The sequence below is a fragment of the Galeopterus variegatus genome, unplaced genomic scaffold, assembly GCF_000696425.1.
Source record: "Galeopterus variegatus unplaced genomic scaffold, G_variegatus-3.0.2 Scaffold666, whole genome shotgun sequence".
NCBI lineage: Eukaryota > Metazoa > Chordata > Mammalia > Dermoptera > Cynocephalidae > Galeopterus > Galeopterus variegatus.
In genome coordinates this window covers 257,773-281,246 of record NW_007726777.1, presented here as the reverse complement: position 1 = coordinate 281,246, position 23,474 = coordinate 257,773, and the positions used below count along the sequence as shown (strand labels likewise).

At 36.4% G+C, this 23,474-nt stretch overlaps 2 protein-coding genes across 2 annotated transcripts in view; one reads left to right on the top strand and one right to left on the bottom strand.

The window, feature by feature from the left end:
* The window catches only part of POLB (polymerase (DNA directed), beta), a 24,084-nt gene extending 4,906 nt beyond the window's left edge, over positions 1-19,178 (top strand). Inside the window, 11 exon segments of the mRNA XM_008571205.1 lie at positions 3,127-3,201; positions 3,960-4,018; positions 4,871-4,920; positions 7,009-7,060; positions 9,004-9,058; positions 9,155-9,227; positions 11,735-11,805; positions 12,505-12,591; positions 17,227-17,291; positions 17,770-17,909; positions 18,930-19,178. Of these exon segments, the coding sequence (XP_008569427.1) occupies positions 3,127-3,201; positions 3,960-4,018; positions 4,871-4,920; positions 7,009-7,060; positions 9,004-9,058; positions 9,155-9,227; positions 11,735-11,805; positions 12,505-12,591; positions 17,227-17,291; positions 17,770-17,909; positions 18,930-19,024 (822 nt within the window). The 3' untranslated portion in view covers positions 19,025-19,178.
* A 1,355-nt stretch (positions 19,179-20,533) lies between these two features.
* DKK4 (dickkopf WNT signaling pathway inhibitor 4) overlaps positions 20,534-23,474 on the bottom strand; it is a 9,683-nt gene continuing 6,742 nt past the window's right edge. Inside the window, 4 exon segments of the mRNA XM_008571212.1 lie at positions 20,534-21,055; positions 21,855-21,930; positions 21,932-22,008; positions 22,447-22,659. Of these exon segments, the coding sequence (XP_008569434.1) occupies positions 20,805-21,055; positions 21,855-21,930; positions 21,932-22,008; positions 22,447-22,659 (617 nt within the window). The 3' untranslated portion in view covers positions 20,534-20,804.

Here is a 23,474-nt window from a genome sequence, read left to right as displayed (position 1 = left end):
CCCGCACCACGCTCAGCCAGTGAGCAGGAACTGGTCTCCACATGGGATCCGAACCCTTGGCAGGAGCGCCACCGCGCTCCCTAGTGGCACACTCTCCAGTGCGCCACCGGGCCGGCCCAAGTGTTGGTCTTTAAGAAAAGCATGATGATGAAGTGGTACTAGCTTATCTGATACTAGCATATCACATAAGTATAGGAACTTATGTGAGATAGTGTTCCCCAAAGAGATGATTAAGCACCTCCTCTATGATGGCATTTAATCCTGTTCTCTATAAAGCAATTTCCATGAAACCCCGTGTGCTGGTAGTGTCACAATTTCTAGAGGATTTCATCTCTTGGTGATTTGTAATAATCTCATCAGGAGTATCCTGGGAAGGTCTATCTATTGATAGATTGTTCTCTTTCATCTCAGTCTCACCAAATGATTAAAGCTTCTCACATTTAAGGACAATATCATGTTTTTGTTAAAGATGCCAAACTGACATAGCTTTGATTAGTCCAAGTCCTGATAGTGATAATTCCTTCTGTTGTTCTTTACCTATTTGTATTTCACAGAAGTCTTCTTGAATTTAAGTATTAATATTTGATTGTCCTTAACTTTCTCATGAGGGCCTTGAGAGTATATTTTCACCCTTCAAAGTCATAACATTACTATAAATCTTATACATCTTGTGATTGAGTGACAAATTATCCATATTAATCATGTGCCATCTTAACCGTGAATTTGTTTCTCAGTACAAATCATACTGAGTTGTATAGGTTTTAAATTCTTGTGGCCATGAGCAGTTCTCAGCATCAGTATATTTTTCCCAAATAGGCTAGCCAAGAAAGTTAATAAATACATTAGACTTTAATTCTGAGTTTCTGTCTTGGTGAACTGACCCAATGTTAACCTCAGGAATCATTCCTCCTTCCATTCTGTTCCCCTTTTATCACTACCGAACTTCCTTTTTATGTTTATTGTAGATATCCTTCTCATTTACTAGGGAAAGACTTTTGAAAAGTTCTTATACACTTCATCCCAAATCCGAGTTTATGGTGAATCCCTAAAAAGAATACAAAAGTATCCAAAACTCCTTTTGCATAAGACTGGACTTAACATAAAAATCTCATCATTCTTTTTTCACTATTATTTAAAGAATCAAGGTCAAGGATTCAAATCGCCTTAAAGGCCAGCCACCAAAACCAAAAAAAAAAAAAAAAAAAGAATCGCAGATCTATCTAGCTTATATGAGTGCTTCTCAGTAATTCTAGAAATCTGAATGTTAGGTATATAAGATAGCCTGGGTCTAAATTGCTCAAGGTTATGTTATTAAGTAAAATTATTGTAGTACTATATGTAAAGGAAAAAATAATTTCTTTCTTTTTATCTTCCGATATAGGGAATGAGAAGCCTGGACAGTTTCCCTTTCTTTTTTTTTTTTTTTTTTTTGTCTTTTGTCTTTTTCCGTGTCCGGCAACGGATCGCAACCCTCAGTGTTGCCCCCGTACCGGACCGCCGGCAACGGGATTGCAACCCTTGGTGTTGCTCCCGTGCCTTGCTCAGCCAGTGAGCGGGAACCGGTCTGTATGTGGGATCTGAACCCTCGGGCGGGAGCGCCGCTGCGCTTCCCAAGCGGCGCACTTATCCAGTGCGCCACCAGGCCGGCCCCAGTTTCCCTTTCTAATCTATTCTACTTCCTAAATCTTTTGTTCATTTCTATCTGGTAATTGCTATTTTCAGAACTTGAATATGCTTTCAGTAATTTGAGGACATTTATTAAATAATAAATCAGGAATGTGGAAGGGTGAACTTAGGACTAAGAGACCATAGGAAATAACTGGCATGCATGTTATTATGCATGTTGAATGTTTAAAAAGGACCGGTAAACATGAGAAAAACTTCAACTTCACTAATAATCAAAGTTCCAAATTAAAACAAGATACTATATAGTGCCTATCAAATAATCAAATATAGCATACAATGTGGATGAGGATGTGAAGAAAAGGACCCTTATTTACTGCTGATGGAAGCCTTTCTGAAGGATAATTTGCAGAGTGCTGACAGGATGTATATATCCTTTGACCTAGCAATTCCACTTTGAAGAATTTGTCCTAAGGAATAAGGATTCATTAGTTTATAATTTCTGAACACCTAAACTCCAGACTTTAGGGATAAAACAATGAAAAGACAGGATCTCTGCTCCCTCACAGCTTATATTCTAGAGCCGTGCTGTCCTGTATGGCAACCATGAGCTACATTTGGCTATTGAGTTCTTGAAACAGGGCTAGTGTGACTGAAGAATTGAATTTTTAATTTTAATTAATTTAAATTGTCACATGTGGCTAGTGTACCATGTTGGAATGTGCAGTTCTAGAGTTCTCAAAGTGTGGTGTCTAGACCAGCAGCTTCAGCAGCACCTGGAAAGTTACAAATGCACATCTTGGCCTCACCCCAGATGTAGTGAACCAGAAGCTCTAGGGTGGGACTTGGCCTTGTGTTTAACAGTACCCTAGGTGATGCTGATGTATGCAAAAGCTTGAGAACGTCTGTTCTAAAGGCAGTTCATGACAGCATTGTTATGGTATCAAATAACTGGAAGCCATCTAAATGTTCTCCCGTGAGATATTTGTTAAGTAAATTATTATACATTCATACAGTGCTATGCTATGTACCCCGATAGTTTTATTTTTTGATTGCTATGGAAATTTGTTCATGATATATTAAGAAAAAAGTATGTATATATAAACACACATTCTGCTTATATATATAAGCAGAAAAAAAGTCAAGTAGTAAATAACAAATGTTAGGGGATAAAATTACAGATGATTTTAATTTTCAGGGCAATGAGATTGACAAGTGATTTAATATTCTTTATGAAACTATATTTTTTAAGTTTTTTACAACAAAAGTTAATTTTAAATAAACAAGAGACATTTACAATTATTAGGGTTTCTTTTTTTCAATCATTTAAGTATTTTTGCCTCTGGGAGAATTCATTTTTCTTGGGGTTCAATTTTCTGTGTCCCATGAAAACTTGTCATGTGATATTCATTTGTTTTTCATTTCCTACTTTTTACTCTATCTTTTAGTGATTTAGTAAACATTGTATTTGTATGACTTTTATACTTTCAATTCTCTATGTAGCCTGGAGTAGGAACGAAAATTGCTGAAAAGATTGATGAGTTTTTAGCGACTGGGAAATTGCGTAAATTGGAAAAGGTAAAATTTTAACTTATTTGTTTACTTATTTGATTATAGTGTCTGCCTTATGGCAACTATTATTTAGCATTATTGCTAAATAAAAAATAAATATTGGTGATTGATGTCACTCTAGTGAGACTCAAAAAGAGATGAGCAGAGTTTATGGCTTTATTCTATTTAGAAAAATTTGAATATTGTTTCTATAAAATGTTCCCTTATTTTATGTGGCATTTAAGAGACTGTGAGCATCTATAATGGAGTTAGCTCCATTTTCAGTACCATTCAGAAAAGAGATTATAAACTTTGACTGAAAGATTGTTATCTTTTAAAATTTCTATGCTTAAACTCTCCCAAATATTTTTATGGTTTTATTTCACCCTAATGATAGTAATTATATCATTTCTGGTCTTGTTAAATAGGCCCTTTTAAAAATTTGGATAAACTAGAGATCATTAGCACTGTTAGTTGCCTGTAAGCAACTGGCTTCTATATGAACATTCCTGTGTGTTACCCATGCGTATGTGCGTAAACGGCTCTTTATGTCTCTCAGCATATTGCTGTATTTCCATTTTTAAAAATTTGGATAAACTAGAGATCATTAGCACTGTTAGTTGCCTGTAAGCAACTGGCTTCTATATGAACATTCCTGTGCGTTACCCATGCGTATGTGCGTAAACGGCTCTTTATGTCTCTCAGCATATTGCTGTATTTCCAGTAAGATTGTTTGAGTACTCAAAACATTCCTAAATTATCATTAGACTTTGTTTTTCTTAAAGATTCGGCAGGATGATACGAGTTCATCCATCAATTTCCTGACTCGAGTTAGTGGCATTGGGTAAGAACTATTTTTTAAGCAGACACAGTAGTAGGTTGATTTTATTTTTCAGGTCAGCCAACTAAATTACGTGCTGTTTTTCTTCAGAATCTGTACTTTTCCACCTCTGTGCTTTAGCCCATATGATTCACCCTTCCATAGCTTATGTGTCTGAGGCCAGATCTTCAGATACTGCCTCTACTGTAAAACCCCATCCAAGGCAGTTGTCAGCTCCTTCATGAAACCAGTTGGATTCCCCAGCCAGAAATAATCTCTCCTTTCTCTTACCTCTACTACACTTGCTCTGTGTGCTTGTTATTGCCTGCCGCAGATTCTGCCTCTTTTGTTTCTCTGAGCATGATATTTATTCTAAGCATTCACGCTTTTTTTCATAGCACCTTATGAATCTGGAGCAAGCACTCAAACTTTTTTTTTTTTTTTTTTTTTTTTTTTTTTTTTTTTTTTTCTGGGATGTAAGTGGGTAAAGACCAGCACTCTTATTTGTCTTACTCCTGCCGTATTTTCAGCACTTAGGAAAGTATCTGGCACATAACGGGCTCTCAGTAAATCCTAGTTGAATGAGTGAACAGTTTTCAAGTGCCCATATGACTATACATGGGCATTATGACAGCTAGCTGCTTAGACTTCTTTTTCATGTCCAAGTCTATGGCTGTCTTCCTAATGATTGAAACTTCAAGAATTCTTGCTTTGGATAAAATTGAACATTACCAAGTAACCATGTAACATTTTAGCCAGTCTTGTTTAGCTCTTTTTAGCAGACTTTTGTTTGACAAGACATATTTATAGTTGCTTATTTGTTACAAGGATCCTGAATTTTACCTGATCTTGATATAATGCTTTTCTTTCTTATAGTCCGTCTGCTGCGAGGAAGTTTGTAGATGAAGGAATTAAAACATTAGAAGGTGAGTATGACAATAGGTAACTAAATTCAGGTTAAATATGGTCCTAAAGGACTGTTAATACTACTCTAACAAACATCGTTCTTGACTGGCTGGTTAGCTCAGTTGGTTAGAGCGTAGTGGTGTAACACCAAAACCAAAATCAAGGGTTTGGATCCCCATACCAGCCAGGTGAAAAAAGAAAAAACAGAAAAGAAAAGAAAAACCTATTATCAATCTGTAGATACAGATGATAAGATTTTCTTTTTAACTCTGCAGTAGAGAATAGATATAGGATATAGTTTATATTCCCATCTTAAATATTTTTAGGTTTGTAACAGAAAGAAAATCAAGAAGAGTTAAGAAGTGACTTCTTAGTTTAAAGGGAATGAAATAGTTACCATTTGCGGATTTTTAGAAGATTTAAATTACTTTTATTTCTTTAATAAAACTTTAGACAACAAAGTCTTACACATCATATTAAAAGCTAAGATATATTGAGAAAGATTTTGTAAGATATTTGCAGTGCTTATTGAAAGAATTTTTGCTTTCCAAGAAATGATAAAAATAGAGCCTAAGTCAAGTAATTATAATGTTTTCCTTAAACCTATAATATATCAATCCTTTAAGTATAATTCATCTCTTCATACTTTTCAAGGGCACATGCTTTAATATGAATTCATTACAGTACATCTGTGGCGTTCGGATTTAGTATTTGTGAGTTTTCAACTATTTGCAAGCAACCCATATGGTTAGGTGGACAGGTTTTGGAGACTGATTTGCGTTTGAATCCCTCCTCCACTGCTCTTCGGAAGGGTGGCCTCAGTTTCTCAGCTGCAAAATGGGTATTTCTGCCTCATACAATTTAATGCAATAATGTATGTAAAGCACTTAGCAGAATGTTTGGTATATAAGAAGTACTTAAAAATGGCAACTGATTCTTATGAGGCATAATTAATTAGTAATATTACCAAGTTAAGTGTTTGTGTCATTCACATAGCAAGAGAATGAACTTTACATGTGCATTTCAGAGGGAGTTTGTGCTTTTCTGCTTGTGGCATATACAGTTTATCTGAGTGAAACGATTGGCTAAAGAGCTCAAGAATTTGTGGGTTTCTCAAAGGTATTTGGTTGCACCTCTTGGTAATGTCAGGGATATACTGTTCTGGTTTTTATATTATTTCACAATTCACAGATGTGTAATATAGCTATTGTTGTCTGTCTATACATGTCTATAAAACAAACAATATTTCCATTTCATTTTTAGTTATATACTTTAGTGTTTTCAGAGTGCACACAACTATGGGAAATATTAAGTGCTCCATGTATCATAAAGATGTTTATTTTTCTCCATTTTTATCTCTAGAGGGAATTTATACATTTGTAAATATGAGGGTGATTATGCGATTTGCTTTTGAAGCATACTCGTACTTTCCTTGCTGTTTCTTTAACAAGGCTTGCTATTGTGTTCATGCCTAGTAAAGGAGCACCCAAATGGAGCCAAGTCACTTTTAGACTTAAGACAGGATGTCATGACAGTTTTTTTTTAAATTAAAAAATGAAAATATCTCTTCTTGGCCTTTTGGCTAAGATCAAGTGTAAAAAATGAAGATAAAACAGGATTTTTAGCACAATGCGTACAAAAATCGGTACTCAGTACTGATTAAAGGAAGGAGTGAATAAACAAAAGACCATTAATGAAGCAGTTAATTGTAAAACATTCAGAACTGTGGTGACTACTGTTGCTACTAACAGTAAATTAAACAATATTGGTTCTTGTAAGATTGCTTTTTGTAATTGCCAGTGAAATTTGTACAGTCTACTATGTTTTATCTTGGATTGTTTCATGTAACTGAAATTGCAATTTTGATTTAATAAATAAAAATGATCATGAAATCAACTGTTAGGTTCACTACATTGAAGCGTCACTTTTTTTTTTTGAAGAGTCACTGTAATCTAGTTCTTAATATCTGAAATTTTTTCTGACTTTTGTGTTTTTAAAGTCATTTCAATAAATTTTTCCCCAGGTAGTTCTTTGTAAAAAGGGTCATTGAGTTTAGCATTTTTTCCAAAAAGTATTTAACACTTCAATTTTATTTATTTTCTTTACAGATCTCAGAAAAAATGAAGATAAATTGAACCATCATCAGCGAATTGGGCTGAAGTAAGACAGCAAGTGTTCTTTTGACCCTTGAGATACAAAAGTAAAAAAATTTTTTTTTTGGACCGGTAAGGGGATCGCAACCCTCGGCATAGTGTGGTCTGCACCACACTCAGCCAGTGAACGCACCGGCCATCCCTATATAGGATCCAAACCTGTGGCCTCGGTGCTACCAGCGCCGCACTCTATTTTTTTTTTGGACCGGTAAGGGGATCGCAACCCTCGGCATAGTGTGGTCTGCACCACACTCAGCCAGTGAATGCACCGGCCATCCCTATATAGGATCCAAACCTGTGGCCTCGGTGCTACCAGCGCCGCACTCTCCCGAGTGAGCCACGGGGCTGGCCCTAAAAATTTTTATTAACATTCTTTCACACACAATAACTCTTTATACTTAGTTTAATGCAACCATTTTTCTATTCAGAAATGCTAAGATTTATTGCAGATTCTTGTAGAGTATATGCCTCTGTTTACATGTTTTATTATTGCTTTCTAATTTGTTTACTTGTTTTGAGGATTTCCCTCATTCTCTTGGCTTTAGCAGGGAACTTACTCTTAAAATACATACAACTGAGTGTATCAGGCAGTGATGCTTATGTTGTACAGAGCTCTGCACTAGGTCTAGGGTAAGGATATATAGTAGGTTCTGTGTAGCTGTTAAGGAGTTTATAGTCTACCTGAGAAGATAGGACATGAAAATGAAAAACCAAGTTTAAAAAAAGGAAAAACCGCAAACACCTAAATAACAGTATAGAAATAACTAGTAGGCATGTTTCTATATCAGCATCAATAACTATTTTGTGTGGCAGATATAATCTGGGAACACTCATTTCTAAAAATTGATTATTTACAATTACAGTGCATAGCACTATGTATATCCACTCTGGTATTATATAGTCTTGTTGGTGATTCAGTTCTAATAACCTTCTGAACTTTTTATGTTGATGCCTTACCATAAAGTTTTTGAAGCTATACTACCATTCCAAAATTTTGAGCCAGAAAGAGACCAGGATGGTGTGGTTCTTACTTCCCTTGTATTTGCATAGTAAATAGGGGTCTTCGACGAACCTGGTTGTTGTGAGAATTGGCTTTGAACAGGCACTTCATTCTTAGACATATGCTTACGCATTATTTCTTACTGAGATATTTTCATAATAGCCTTATTGAGATATAATTCATACACCATAGAATTTACTCATTTAAAGTGTACAATTCGATGTCTTTTAGTATATTCACAGAGTTGTAGAAACATCACTACAGTCAGTTTTAGGACATTTTTTGTTATCCCAAAAAGAACTTTGTACCTATCAGCAGTCATTCTCCATTTCCTCCCAATGCCTTCCCCCCACCCCACCTTCCTCAGCCCTAGACAACCACTAATCTACTTTCTGTCTCTACAGATTTGCCTGTTCTGAACATTTCATGTAAATGAAATTGCACATACATGGTCTTTTGTGACTGGCTCCTTTTACTTAGCATATTGTTGATTAGGTTCATCCATGTGTTAGGATAATATTTTAAAATATGATAATTTTGCAGGATTTAAGAGCAGCAAACTATAACCCCTTGACTTGCCAGTAAAGAGCAATCTCCTTTGAAAACATGCACTAACTTAAATATATTTATTTACTCTTTTTACATGAATATGAAGCTTATTTACAGATAAGTTTAGATGGAGTCTCTGGAATATTACAAAGGATAACACTTAAGGATTTTGATCTAATAACTCCCTCCCCTCTCCACCCTCCCGCAAATTTTGCTATTGTCTTTTCAACGAATTTTAGTCTTGATTTTTGAGAATGTTCTGCTGGTATGAGGACACTTGTTATGGTAGGCAATTTAATTTTTAAGGAGATTTTTTAAAAAAAATTTTTTTTTTGGTGGCTGGCCAATGAGGAGATTTAAATTTTACAAAAATATTTTGTCTACTTATTCTGTCTTTATAGATATTTTGAGGACTTTGAGAAAAGAATTCCTCGTGAAGAGATGTTACAAATGCAAGTAAGAGTGTGCTGAATTTTATTTTTTTATTAGAATTGAGAATGTCACTTGGTGAAAGCCATTTTTGGAATACTGACTTAATTTTTCTTTTATTAGGATATTGTACTAAATGAAGTTAAAAAAGTAGATTCTGAATACATTGCTACGGTCTGTGGCAGTTTCAGAAGAGGTAACATGCTTCCTAATCTTGGGTTATTCATGCCTTGATGTTAAAATTGCCTAATGTAAATGAAAAACTTAGATTTAACAGACATAGTTTGTGTTACCTTTTAGACTTACTAAGACCCAGTAGTATTAGCTAAGTTTATTTGTTTATAGATAAGAATATGTATTCATAGCTAGGGGAAATTCATCCTGATTTGATTATAAGATGATACTTTAATGACTAGTTTAGCAAAATTTTAAAATGATTTTAGGCATGTTAAAATGCTAATAATGGTTGTATTGGGCTAGATGCTAGTGAAGCTGTGGGTAGTTTTGTTTACTTACTCTTTATTTTCCAAGTTTTCTATAATGGACCTAGGAATAATGTCTCAGAAGCATCAGTTCAAAACCAATTATTACGACAATCAGGTTCTTTAGAAGATCTCCACTAACTATACAAATACAGGGAAAGTGAGAGCCACACAATCCTGTTCTCTTACTGGCTGAAAATATTAACTTTTAAAATTAGAATAGGAAAACTTTATTTAAAACTTTTTAGAATAGGCACCTAGACTGAATCTCTGGCCACCTACGGAGTTTTGCCTGGGAAATGGGTGATGTGCTATTAGAAATACTCCAGGTAGCTTATTTAAGAAGCTAGAGTTGAGGAGAGCGAAGAACTAAATTCATGATTGCTGATAAGTAGAAAGAACATTTGATTGGGGTCAAAAGTCCTGGGTGCTGAGGCCAAATCTACTACCATCATATGATTTCAGGTAAATCTGTCTTCCTTTTGCAAAATGAGAGGATTGGAGTTAACCAGTTGTTCAAGTATGTCTGCATCAGAAATACCCAGGAAGTTTTAAAAATATACACACGTTGTTGTACCCTGCCACAAACCTTTAAATAAGAATCTTCTTAGGTGGGAACTTACATTCTGTACTTTTGAAATGTAGACTTTGATGCACAGCAAGTCAAATACATGCTGTGTTGAATGTGACAACCTTCCTGGATTTGTATATTTCTATTTTGTTTTTACTTTTATTATAAGTATGTCACATGGTTACATGCTTTAATATAAAAAAAAGTACACACTAAGAAATCTCACTTCCAACCTGACCCTGATTATCCTATCCACTCCCCCCCACTGTCGCATTAGTAACTACTTTCTTGTGTACCCCTTCAGTGTTTCTACATGACAGTACAACTTAGTACGAGTACACATTCTTGATTTCCCCATCCCCCTCCCTTTCTTTCCCAGGGTAACGTAACATGTACACAATATTCTACCTTTCTTTTTTCACTTAAAAATATATTCTGGAGCTCTTTCCATATCAGGTAACTTTCTTATTCTTTTTTATAGCTGTGTAACATTCCATGTGTATGCACCATACTTTACTTATCCAGTCTCCTATTAATGGATGCTTGGGTTTTTTCTCTTTTTTTGCTCACTTAGTTTTTTTTGTTTGTTTCTTAAGTAGATTAAACACTTTTGGTACTTTGTAACACCAAGGTCAAGGGTGGTGAAAGACATCCAGCTTTCAGGAAAAAGAAATGAGAAGAAGAGAAGATAATAGGATTTTCTTTGTTTAAATAGCTTCCATGGATGTCCTGAGATCAGTTGACATTCAGTATAGTCTTCTTTACATTTAAATATCTGATAAAAAATTATTGACGTATAGGATGATGATCCAAAGACACTGCAAGATCTCCAGTCACCAAAAGTATGTTTGGCATATACTGTACTTATGAAAATGAAGAGAGGAGAGAGACAGGATTATTTTGTGCTGTGTACCAGGCACCATAGTAGGTACTTTTACGTATGTTTTTAATTAGTTGTATAATAGTCTATGAAGCAGTTTTTAGTAGATTACAGACAAGAAAACTAGGTCTAGAGGAATGTAGAGTCCTCGCTGGCAATACAAGAGGAAAAAAAAGACATTTAAAATGAAAAAAATAAGTATATAGTAAAAGAAAGATTTAAATAGCTATATATAACTTGCCTGAAGTTGTAAAGTATAGATCAAAACCAAAACTCAAGTCACTATAAAGTGCTTTATTTTTATCTATAATCTGTAATAGTAATTTTTACCAATATTTATTCAATGAGTTCAATCATAAGAATTGAAGTGAGTTTTCTGTTAATCTTTACAGAGTTAGCATATATTGTTTGAGATTTTTAGATATATAGTTGTTCATAGGTATATTTTAAGTTATTTTTAAATGTTGTTTTTATTTATTATTGAGTAGTTACTTAGGTGCATTTTTAACACATTAAATTAACTAGTTATATGCAATGTATATATCTAATGCCAATTACTGTTGTTATCCCAGATACTTCTGTCTACATCAATATACCTGAATAGCTGGACAGAAAATTGCAATCTTTTAACTAACTGAATATGAAGCACGGTGAAATAGAAAGTTAGGCTGTAAGAAGTAAGGCTCTTCTGTGTGTGTTATCAGCTTGGTTGTGTTTGCCTAATGGATATGTTTCTGTGAGAACTTCCCACATGTCCTTTGTCCTCACAGGCGCGGCGTCTAGTGGCGACATGGACGTTCTTCTGACCCATCCAAGCTTTACCTCGGAATCAACCAAACAGGTATCTCAGAATTGATAACCAAACGTGGTCAGGTCAGTCTTATGCAGCAGGGGATATGCCATTTTCTAATGATAGGTGGGTATTTTCATAATAAGTTTTAATCTTTCTAAAAAGTCAGCCGAAGTGTTTTGTGCTGATTGAATTCTGTGAACGGCAAAGTAAGTTGTTGAAGGAAAGGGATACATAATGTTTTTCCTCCAGGAATTGGGAGGACAGTCTAACATTTGAAAGAGATAAATTTAATAAAATATTTCCAGAATTATTTACTGTCCATCATAGATATTTTAGAAATACTCAGTATAAGATTCAGGTTTTCATTGAAGGAATGTTTTTCTATTAAAAAATAAAGTATTGAGGAACCTTACTTCTATTAGAAAACCCATGAAGGCAAAACATTTTTGATGTTACTATATATATATACCTTTTAAAGACGAAGCAGCTAACTCTTTGATTTAATGAATCATATAAATACACATGATATTTGTTTTAGGATAAGGGTGAAAAACAGTGGTTTCTAAAAGTATGTTTCATTTGATAAGATGAATTTTCTGTTAGAGGGGAAAAGTAGTTACTCAGAACATTAATGAAAAAGAGGAGGAGGATTTCTCCATAGATAATCAGAAAATTCATGTTAAGAATGTTTTCTTGTCATAACAGAGAAATTGCTCTTTTTCTTATTTCCTAATTATGATTCTACAGCCAAAGCTGTTACATCAGGTTGTGGAGCAGTTACAAAAGGTCCATTTTATTACAGATACTCTATCAAAGGGTGAAACAAAGTTCATGGTGAGTATCTGTTTAACACATCTAAAAAAACCTTGGAGAGTGTTCAGTAGCCATTCTGAGTGTGGGACTTCACTGTAGCTTTGTATTACAGTCAACAAATAGCATACCCATGAGACCTTAGAGAAAAATAATTAATGGGATGCCTGATTCTCATAGCTGCTCTCAGAATATTTTAAAGAACTTTCTTTTTTCTTTTTTTTGGCAGCTGCCCAGTTTGGGGGATTTGAACCCTTGACCTTGGTGTTACAACACCGTGTTTTAACTATCTGAGCTAACCTGCCAGCCCAAGAACTTTTTAAAAATTTCCTTGTTTATAGATAATCTATACCATTGGAATAAATAATCAGGCATAATCTGCCTTTTATTTATTTATTTATTTATATTTTTGTCCTTTTTTTTTTGAGACCGGCTGGACCACACTCAGCCAGTGAGCGCTGTGAGCGCACCGGTCATCCCTATACAGGATCCGAACCCGCGGCGGGAGCGCTGCTGTGCTCCCAACGCTGCACTCTCCCGAGTGTGCCATGGGCTCGGCCCATAATCTGCTTTTTAAAAATGTTCATAATGGGCCGGCCTGGTGGCGCACTGCTACAGTGCGCCGCTTGGGAGCGTGGCAGCGCTCCCGCAAAAGGAAAAAAAAAAAATGTTCATAATGACTTTGACACACAGTAAGTTTTTCCCTAAAATAGCAACATGAGGACAAATAGAAGTCTAGGATCAGCATTCTTGTTTCTTTCTTGGGTTTATCTTTATTCTTCTGGTTACTTTCCATGCCCTTCTTTTTTTTATATATATTTTTTTATTTTTAAAAAATTTTTATTGAATCATAATTGATTATACATATTTTTGAGGTTCAACGTTGACATATGTTGATCAAATCAATATTACTAGCATATATATTGTTACAAATTGTATGCACGCCCTTCTTTCCCCAAGATATATGTCTGAAAGGGAAGAGACTGTGTTTTCACACAGTGAACATACAAAAATTAGTAAGAGTCTCAATGCAGAGACTTGACAGGAGTTTTAGCCAAAAGTAGAAGATGGTTGAAAAAGATAATTAAAATATCATGTCATTTAGAAAGCATAATGGTGGTTGCCCAGGCCTGAGGGAAGGAGAATGGGAAGGAGAATTAAACACTAGTTTAATAGGGACAGAGTTTCAGTAGAGGAAGATGAAAACGTGGAGATGGATGGTGGTGATGGTTGCACAACATGTGAGTACACTTATGCCACATTACAATTAAAAATAAGTAAAATTAAAATATATAACTACACTCTACATTTCCCATATTAAAAATAATAATAATAATGCCACAGAGTTGTACACTTACAAATGATCAAGGTGGGAAATGTTATGTTATGTATATTTAACCACGCACACATACTTACAGTCACGTCATTAAGTTCAGCAGGTTGATTTTAATTGGCTGTGAAAGTGTATTGCCTCAATTGGTTGAACTTGAACAATGTTTTCAAAAGAACGTTGGGAAAGATAAAAATAAAAGTTCTAGTTAGTTTTAGGGAATTAAATCTATGATTTGTTCTCTTGAATCTGTCAGGTCTTGAGGTCTTACTCTGTTCCCCAAAGTATATACATGAGATGGTATTTAAAATAGGATTTGTATATGCCCAATGGACATTTTTTAAAAATTTAATTCACTGAAAATGAACGTGAATGAATCTTACATTTAAGGAACATTCAGTCAGATAAAATCCTAAAAACAATATATGCTAGACACGTTGGATTTTTGCATAGTAGAAAAGTGTCTTCATATGCCTGGGCATATTCTGGGGACCCCTCTGGCCTAAATCTCTATGAAAGTCATTGGAACTCCTTACTGGAGAAGTGTATTAACTGTTTTCATATTTAGTGACCAGGAAGGTGTTTACAGTACAATACAATACAGTGCAATACAATAGCAGAAGCTTTTTTTTCATAGTTGTAAGTGTTCTGCGTGCTCAAAGAGAGATCCAGAGGTAAAACCAACAGAGGCTATAGTAATCCAGCTAGCAATAATATAAGGAAAAATTATAAGCTAATGGCTGTTACAACCTCAGAAGGAAAGTTGGGTAGCCAAGTATGTATGAATGCAAAGAGTTGTCAATAGTGGTGAGATTAATTTATCCTAGTAGCTGTTCAATCAAAGAAAGAGAAGTCCTTTGCCTAGGAAGTGCATGGGCAGCCAAATCCCAGTGACTGCTGGAGGTTAGGCCAGTTCAGACCTTACTGTGTGTGTGATGCGTGAAAGACTAAGGCCACTTGCCCATCCTGGGACAGAGCTGGGGTTGTGGAATACTTTGCCCTCTGTTGCCTTCCCATTCTCCTAGTCGTGTATCTGGCAGCAGATCTACATGTATTACCAGAAAAGGAATCCCTGAGACCTATTTCCAGAAGGAAACAGGTTAAAAAATAAGAGAGCAGGTTTGTTTGTTTTTAAGGTATAGAGATTCAGATGACAACAAGAGCAAAAAACTAAGCCTTTATATTGTGACATAGGAATCCATCTTTGTTGGTGGTTTTTGATAAAGTTTGGATATTATATGGGCCGGCCCGGTGGCGCACTGCTACAGTGTGCTGCTTGGGAGCGCGGCGGCGCTCCCGCCGAGGGTTCAGATCCCACATACAGGCCGGTTCCCGCTCACTGGCTGAGCGAGGTGCGGGTGCAACACCGAGGGTTGCGATCCCGTTGCCGGTCCCGGTCCGGTACGGGCGCGACACTGAGGGTTGCGATCCGTTGCCGGACACAAAAAAAGACAAAAAGGAAAAAAAAAAAAAAGTTTGGATATTATACATGTGGTTCACAGTCCCTGAAGCTTAAAAAATGCCATGTTAAGCCTGCTGTTTTGACATTTGTACTCAATATTTTATTTGTGAGGAAAAGAGGCACTCCAGGTCAGCTTTCAAATCAATTTATTTTGAAGACAATAAAAGGTGATTTGTATCATGATACAAAGGAATGGTGGGAGTTGATATGTTGCACTGCAGAAGAATAGATTTGGATACAGAAGATATAGGATCTTATTCTGGCTCCATTACTAATTCGTTGTGTGGCTGTAGAGCTAGGGTTGGGTCTGGAGCTCACAGACCCCTCAAACCCATTCACAGACTGGGTCACAAACCCTTCACACACCAGGCTGGGTCCCCAGACCTCTCATGCGCCAGGCTTGGTCACCAGACCCCTCACATGCCAGGTCAGCTAGGTAACCAGCAAACAGGTCCTTGGAAGCCATAGGTTGGAGAGCATGGCTGTGTAGGGTGGACACCTGAGGCAGTCAACGCCAGCCAAGTGGTGCCGTGCATGTGCACTAACTCTACCCACACACAGCTTATTTACAAAGAATGTGCTGCACCACCCCCAACTGGACCTAAGGCAAGGGGGCCTGATTAAGTTATTTATTCAAGGGACAATAGGAGATACCTTGACTACCCCGAGGAAATAAAAGAGGCTTTATTTCAGACACTCAACATGAAGCCACCTACTTGAAATGCCAAACAAAACTAATTCACTCAATCTAATAACGAATTTACAATAATACAGAGAAATTCTTTAACATTAGCACTTTAGAAAAAGCACAAGAAGTAGAATTGGCCTTGAGGAAGGGAACGAAGCCCGTCAGATGAAATCCTGTTACCTATCTGACAAACTGCAAGGTCACTGCCTGTGGCATCCAGACATCCATATTCTCAAGGTAGTGCCTCCTGGTAATTCCAGATGGAAATCATTTCTGATTCATTTGAAGGTGGAAGTTGAATTGGAACTTGTTAATGCCTAAGAAGGTAGATTTCATATTTTGAAGGTAAACATATTTTATTAATCTTTCACCCATAGGAACAGCTAAAGAAAATACTCATTTTAGATTTTAATTTTTCTATTTTGCTGAGTGAAAAAGTTTGGCTTTTAATGACATGTGTATTAACTTGACTACTCTGTAGGAACAGAAGCTTGTCACTTGTGTATTTTTCTTAGAACGTGGCATTTGACACTTTAACTTGAAATTTTGTGACATATTATAGCTCTTTTTACATATGTATGGGTTGCTACCCAGTCCAGAATTTTTGCTCATTTTTCTGGAGAGGGAGAAGATGACAAAGTGGACTTTGATAATTTTTGTTTGAAAACTATAGAAGTATAATGAAAACACCAGTAGAGAATGATCAGAAAATGATCCTCTGATTTTCTTACCTTTTAAATTTTTCTCATTTTCCTTCTCTCTCCTAATTTCTGAGAAATTTTTCTCAATTTCAAACTTTTCTACTTCTGCTATCCTATTTTTTATTTTGATTTAAACCCTTCCCCGGAGCGTTCGTTTTCTGTAGTATTCTGCCCTTGTGGACGGAACATCTTCTGCTGAGAACTGCTGGCAGCTTTTTTGTTTGTTTTCTCCTTCCTACATAATCATTATTTCTTCCAAGTTGCTCTTTTCTGTTTGTTTGGTCTTTCGTGTTTGTTGCTTCCATGATTAATTTCTTGTTTAGAATCACATAAAGGCCAAATCCTCACAACCAGAGTCCTTGTTTGCTGTTCATGTAGTTTTTTTTTTTTTTTTTTTTTAGTTCTGTTTAACATTTGATTAAGATTGAGCCTTAAGTTTAAAAACATCCTTAAACATTCTTTAAAATGTCCATTTTAGGGTGTTTGCCAGCTTCCCAGTAAAAATGATGAAAAGGAATACCCACACAGAAGAATCGATGTCAGGTATTACTCAGACTTTGTTGTTGACCAGTTAACTTTTCCCTTCTTATTTCCTTTTCTTCCCTCTCTCTCCATATCTCAGATATGTCTGGAACCCCTTTTTATTCTTAAAGGCCATATGTTCCTGCCAAAAACAATGTTTAGCCTGAAAATATGTAAAGAATAATTACTATCTATAGATTATAATTTATTTTCTCTACATTTGTATCTCACCATGATGCCTTCTACAGCTCAAAAGTAAGAACATGTAATAAGTGATAATGCTTTTCATTTCTCTACTCAGAGAAAAGTATACTGAAACCTAAACAAATTGCAGGGTTGGGGTGATTTGAATGGTTCACCCAGTGATAGTCTCCTCTTCAGATTTTTAGACAACCTAGCTTTATTTTAGGTATTTTGTTCCTTACTGATTTTAGGAGTCCTATATTTGCTAAATTTGTAATGTGTAGTAAGAAATTTATCTACTGTTCTTTTTTTTTAGGTTGATACCCAAAGATCAGTATTACTGTGGTGTTCTCTATTTCACTGGAAGTGATATTTTCAATAAGAACATGAGAGCTCACGCCCTAGAACAGGGCTTCACAATCAATGAATACACCATCCGTCCCTTGGGAGTCACTGGTGAGTGTTTGTGTCTGAGTCAGGGAATCCCTGTCACTGGAGAGAAAGTTATTTTGAAAAATTCACAGATATTTTGCCTTAGCAAATGTAGTTTCTCTAAAAAGCCTTTTGGTAACTGTACCAGTTAATTGTTATTTCTTTATATTATTGGTCTCTAGATAGCAAAAGGGGCTTTGATGCGTGAGGTGCTCTCGGGCCCTCAGTGAAGGCCATTGAGGCAAGGGCGCTTTCTCGTGCTTTTGGAACGGATTAAATCCTTTCTGCCTGTGGTGGTCAGTAAAAAGTCTTAGTGACGCAAAGGGTTGTTTTTGCTTTTTAATGTATCTCCAAGATTTGTGAAGAACTCAGGTATCGTTGCTTTCAATGCCACACAAAACTGGGTAGCTTTGGCCCCATGCCATTAAAGCTTAAAGAAAAAGAATTGCTTAATCTATGTTTTATGGATCTTATTAACATTTCACAAAGTACTGTTCTCTACTAGGAGAATGAATTTTTTGTCCTGAAAGTATAAGGATAAGCTTTCATCCCTAGTAGACCAGGGCAGTGCGTCTCACATTTCCGCATGTACACAAATGGTTTGGCACCCTCACTGATGTGGATTGTAAGTCTGTGGGATTGGAGTAGGGCTCAAGAGTCTGCATGTCTACTAAGCTTCCAGTAATATCAATGCTGCTAGTCCAATGACCACATTTTGAGTTGCAAAGGAACCAATTTGAATATTTTATGTAATACATGATGGCCTCATAATACGTGGATATCCACTAGAGAGGAAAATCATGAATTAGGGTCACTTCAATGGCCCTAGTTGGGATACTCAGGTGCCTTTTTGTAGAACTGATAATATATGTGACAAAGCTCATGTGGGAGGACAGAAGTGGTCAATGTCTTTGTTTTTAGTGGCTTGGTTAACATTTTCTTTTTTTCTGAAAGCGAGTCCTATACAACTCTAAATCCAGAACTTTCTATAACTACATTCCAAAACTGGTTCTTAAAATAAGTTTCTTTTCTCTTTACTTGCAGGAGTTGCTGGAGAACCTCTGCCAGTGGATAGTGAGAAAGATGTCTTTGATTACATACAATGGAAATACCGAGAACCCAAGGATCGCAGTGAATGAGGCCTGTCCTTCCTTGCAAGCACGGCCCGATAGGAGTCTTAATTTATTTCTTAACCTTTGCTATGTAAGGGTTTTTGGTGTTTCTAAATGATTTTTACTTTGTCATGCGTTAGCTTGCATTGTAGTCAATAAAACCTCTTGTACTATTATTGGACGATGTTCTTATTTTCTTAGAAAGTATGTTTAGTTTAAATTTACGTATTATGTTCATGATCACACTTCACTATGCGTTTAGTAGAAATAAGAGATGAGGTGATAGCAAATCTTCGATGGGAATTTTTATTTTCTCATTTTCTGCCCTGTGCTATAAACCATATTACCGACCTACCTTTCCTCTTATTTACAGATTACAAATTTGTCAATTAAGATACACCCAGAGGCCTCTGGGAGATGGTTCAATATTTTTTAGAAACTAGGGAACTATATAAATGACCTACCTTTCCTCTTATTTACAGATTACAAATTTGTCAATTAAGGTACACCCAGAGGCCTCTGGGAGATGGTTCAATATTTTTTAGAAACTAGGGAACTATATAAATTTAACTTTTTTCTTTGGCTCATATTCAATTTTGTAATATATACTTACAACTTATATAGAAGAACAAGTATACGGTTCATCTCTTAAATGAAATTGGTAGCACTGGGTTGTAATCCTTTAGAAAGAGCCTCCTTAGGCAAAACCACTTTTAATATGCACAAAACATGGCCTCTTAGACTCCAGTCACAAACTTCATTATTTGCCTTAGTTTTCCTCCAAGGTAGTTTTGAAGTAAAAATGACCAAAATATATAAATAAAAACACTCCTTGAAAGCCATAGCTTTCAAATATAAAAATTATATAAATATAAAATGTAAAAATTATGAAATGGTAAATAAAGCTATTGAAAACAAAATATGTGAATGCTTTGTAACTGGCAGAGGACTATACAAACATAAAATATTATTACCTTTTGAATCATTTATTAACCAAATTATTTTGTAGAGAAATGTCATTTCTCTTCCAAGAAATGGAAGAAAATAAACAATAGGATTTTTAAAGGAAAAATATAGTATTTGCTGTGATAATTTCTCCTGGTAAGATGCAAGAATTCATTTCCTTTTTTTTTTTTTTTTGTCTTTTTTCGTGACCGGCATCGGATCGCAACCCTCAGCGTCGCGCCCGTACCGGACCGGGGACCGGCAACGGGATCGCAACCCTCGGTGTTGCTCCCGCACCTTGCTCAGCCAGTGAGCGGCCGGTCTGTATGTGGGATCCGAACCCTCGGCGGGAGCACCGCTGCGCTTCCCAAGCAGCGCACTGTAGCAGTGCACCACTGGGCCAGCCCGAATTCATTTACTTTTAACTTCAGATATCACCACTTTTTTTCCCCTAAGATACTGTCAGGTACCAGCCCTTCACCAGAAATTAAAGATTTGTTTGGATATGGATACATTATTTAGCTTAGCTGCAGTAATCAATGTAGTATATGTATATGAAGACATCAAACGGTCCACCTTAAATATATACAATTTCAACTTTTAGAAAAGATTTATTTGAACTGAGTCACTAGATAAGGATTAAATTTTTTGTAATACATCAGTTTTCTGGAGAAACAGACAAAAAGCCAAAGCTGGTTTCCATTCATCACAAGGCAGCATCTAACAATTCTCTAGTTTCAGTCTATTTCTGTTGCCACAAGATTTGATTTTAAGAGATACTTGTACGGAAGTATTTTAAAATTAGTATCTGAGATTCTGCTTGAGTACAAGGAAGATTCTTTATTTTCAAATATTTAGTTTTTTATGTTTTTTGGCACACTCTTAACCGTATGTGTTGTTGATTGCCAGCTGCTTGACTTTGACATGACAGTCCAGGGCCACAGTCACAGCGCTGGAAGATTTCTGGGGCTTGAGCAGTGTCTTTATGCCCCCTCCTAGAGCAGACCTGTCCCTCCAGGAGGACTGGTTTACAAATTTTAGTCCAAAAATGACGAGCACAGCAAAGTCCAAGGCCACAGTCCAAAGTTCTAAGACAGCTTTCTCCCTCTTGTCCTGTAATGATATTAACACGGGCTTTAGTGGTTAATGGCAAAGTGGCAGGGTGGGGGATCGGCATGAGGTCTAGGACTGAGGGCCACGAAGTGGAAACAAATGGCACTCAAGTCTCTGAGAGCTAGGTCTGTGCTAAAAGTAATAATGGAATGGAAATTATTCTAGCCCTACCTAACAGAACTTATTGCTTGTTTTATAAAGTTAAAACATCAAAGAAAGATGGGCTTTCCAGTCTGGCGAAAGGAAATAAGTATCATTCAGCATTGTTTTTTTAATAAATAGGATTTATACTGATATAAAAAGAGACCACTACTTACAAAGGGGCCAGCAAACTTGAAGATAGACAAAAACGGCCAGTTTATCACTTTCAAATATTCTGGCTGTGTTTTGTATTTTAAAAAAAAAAAAAAAAGCTTTATCTTAGTGATTTTGTATTTTGTACAAGCTGAAAAGTTAATGCATCTATGTCTACCTCTATTTTGTATCATGAGGATCTAGAAAGAGAAACTGCCATTTGTTAAATTGTAGGCTGTAGAAATGTGCGTGTGTGTCAAACTGAATTAAACAGTTAAAGGCTTTCTTGCTAGCCAGTCTGTTGTGACAGCTATTCCCCTGTCCTCCTGTCTCACTGAGTACCTACATGGTCCCCACAGCCTCTGCTGGAAAGAGACTGCAGCAGGACGTGCTCCCTGTGTATGTGCGGGGCGGACAGGAATAAAGTCCGTTTCAGCCTCGCCTTCAGAGGCCAGGAGGAGAAATGGTTTTCTTAAATAAAATGTTCTCAGAACGCCGCTATTACCCTTACTGCCTTGTGATCTCTTAATACTTGGCTTCCTCTTGGGTTTGTTCTCCTGAATTGGATGCTCAGTTGTCCCCCTTCTTGTCCGTGCCATCGTGGTCTTTGATCTGTCTGTCCATTATTGGGGTTGCATCTTCCATCATGGTACAAACATCTGAGGGACAACCAGGTGTGACTACAGTTACTAACTACAAGGATAGAACGACAGAGCAGACATGCTAATTACTGTACTGTTACACACTTTAGCAGCACTTCCGCCTTCAGTTTATATATAACTTTCTAGATTTCTGGGACATGCACTAAATGTTTACATGCTCACACATGGCAAAGAAGATAAGTAATTAATGGAATCCAAGTGTTAAACAGAAGAATCTGAGCGATTCCCATTTGAATCTTTCCTTTAAAATCATTACCTTCAAGTCATTGTCAAGAATTACTGCCAGCAAAAACATCATTTTTCTTAATCAAGAAAAAGCAGCTGCATAAATTTACTTCAAGCATGAATCCAGGAAATCGTTACAGTGCCTATCTTGGAACATTCTAGTTTATGAGATTCAGTGGAGCTGTCCTGCAAATCTTGATGGTCGCTCACCGTTCATGCAGAGCATTCCTGGGCAGCACATGGCCTTATGCTGGCATCTCCTCCGTAACCCATGACACGTGGCACAGAATGGTTTCTCATTGCGGGGCTTGAGGCAGAATTTTCTGGTACTGCAGTTCCTGTCAGATAAGCACTGTGAAGCCTGTGAAGGGAAACTGTTGTCACAAGGCTTAGGAGTCCAACAGGGTGGAAAATGACTTCTCCCTCAACGTGGGAGGTGGAGGAAGCCAAATCATGGCAGCACTTTTGAGTGACAAACCTCAGGCTGCATCTTAGTTTTCCAATGGAATTGGTTTTCCTCTCACAAAGGGGAGATCAAATTACCTGTGAAAACACCTAGGCACTGCAAAGGTTATGTGTTTGAAAAATTGTCTTAGTTTTAAAACTCAGAGTTTAATTTTCTCATGCTGTTTGTGAAAATAGGAGAAAATGTTTTCCTATGTATGTCTTTCAGATGATTATGAGATTTTCAATATATATTAACTCTGGAAGTTTATTAAATGTAATGCTGGTGTTTGTGGCATTCCTATTTGATTTTTTACTCTGGTGAATCACCACAATCACCTCACCCATTTGCTCCAGGAGCCCTACCCATGTGAACCCCCCTTTGATTTTTAAGGATGCCTCATTCACACAGAAAAAGATGCCAAAGGTCAAGTTCTCTCATCCGCAGTAGATGCTTTTTCATATTTCCATAAATGTATATTTTACATATATGTATATGTTATATAGAGAATATATAATATGTAATGTATATAATAATATTCATATATTAAAAATGATCCCTAAAACAATTCTGTGACATGCGCTGGTGGCAATGACAATCGCCATGGCATTGTGAGTTTAAATCTGTGTGGCCTTGGTTAAATTCCTCAACATTTCTGAGTCATTTCCTTCACCTATAATTAGAAGGTGTGATACCTACCTTAAGTTGTAAGAAAACTTAAGTCAAATATGCATACAGGGCTTGGCACATGGTAGAGCTTTCTAAATGTTAGTCTCTGCCTTACAAGCAAATT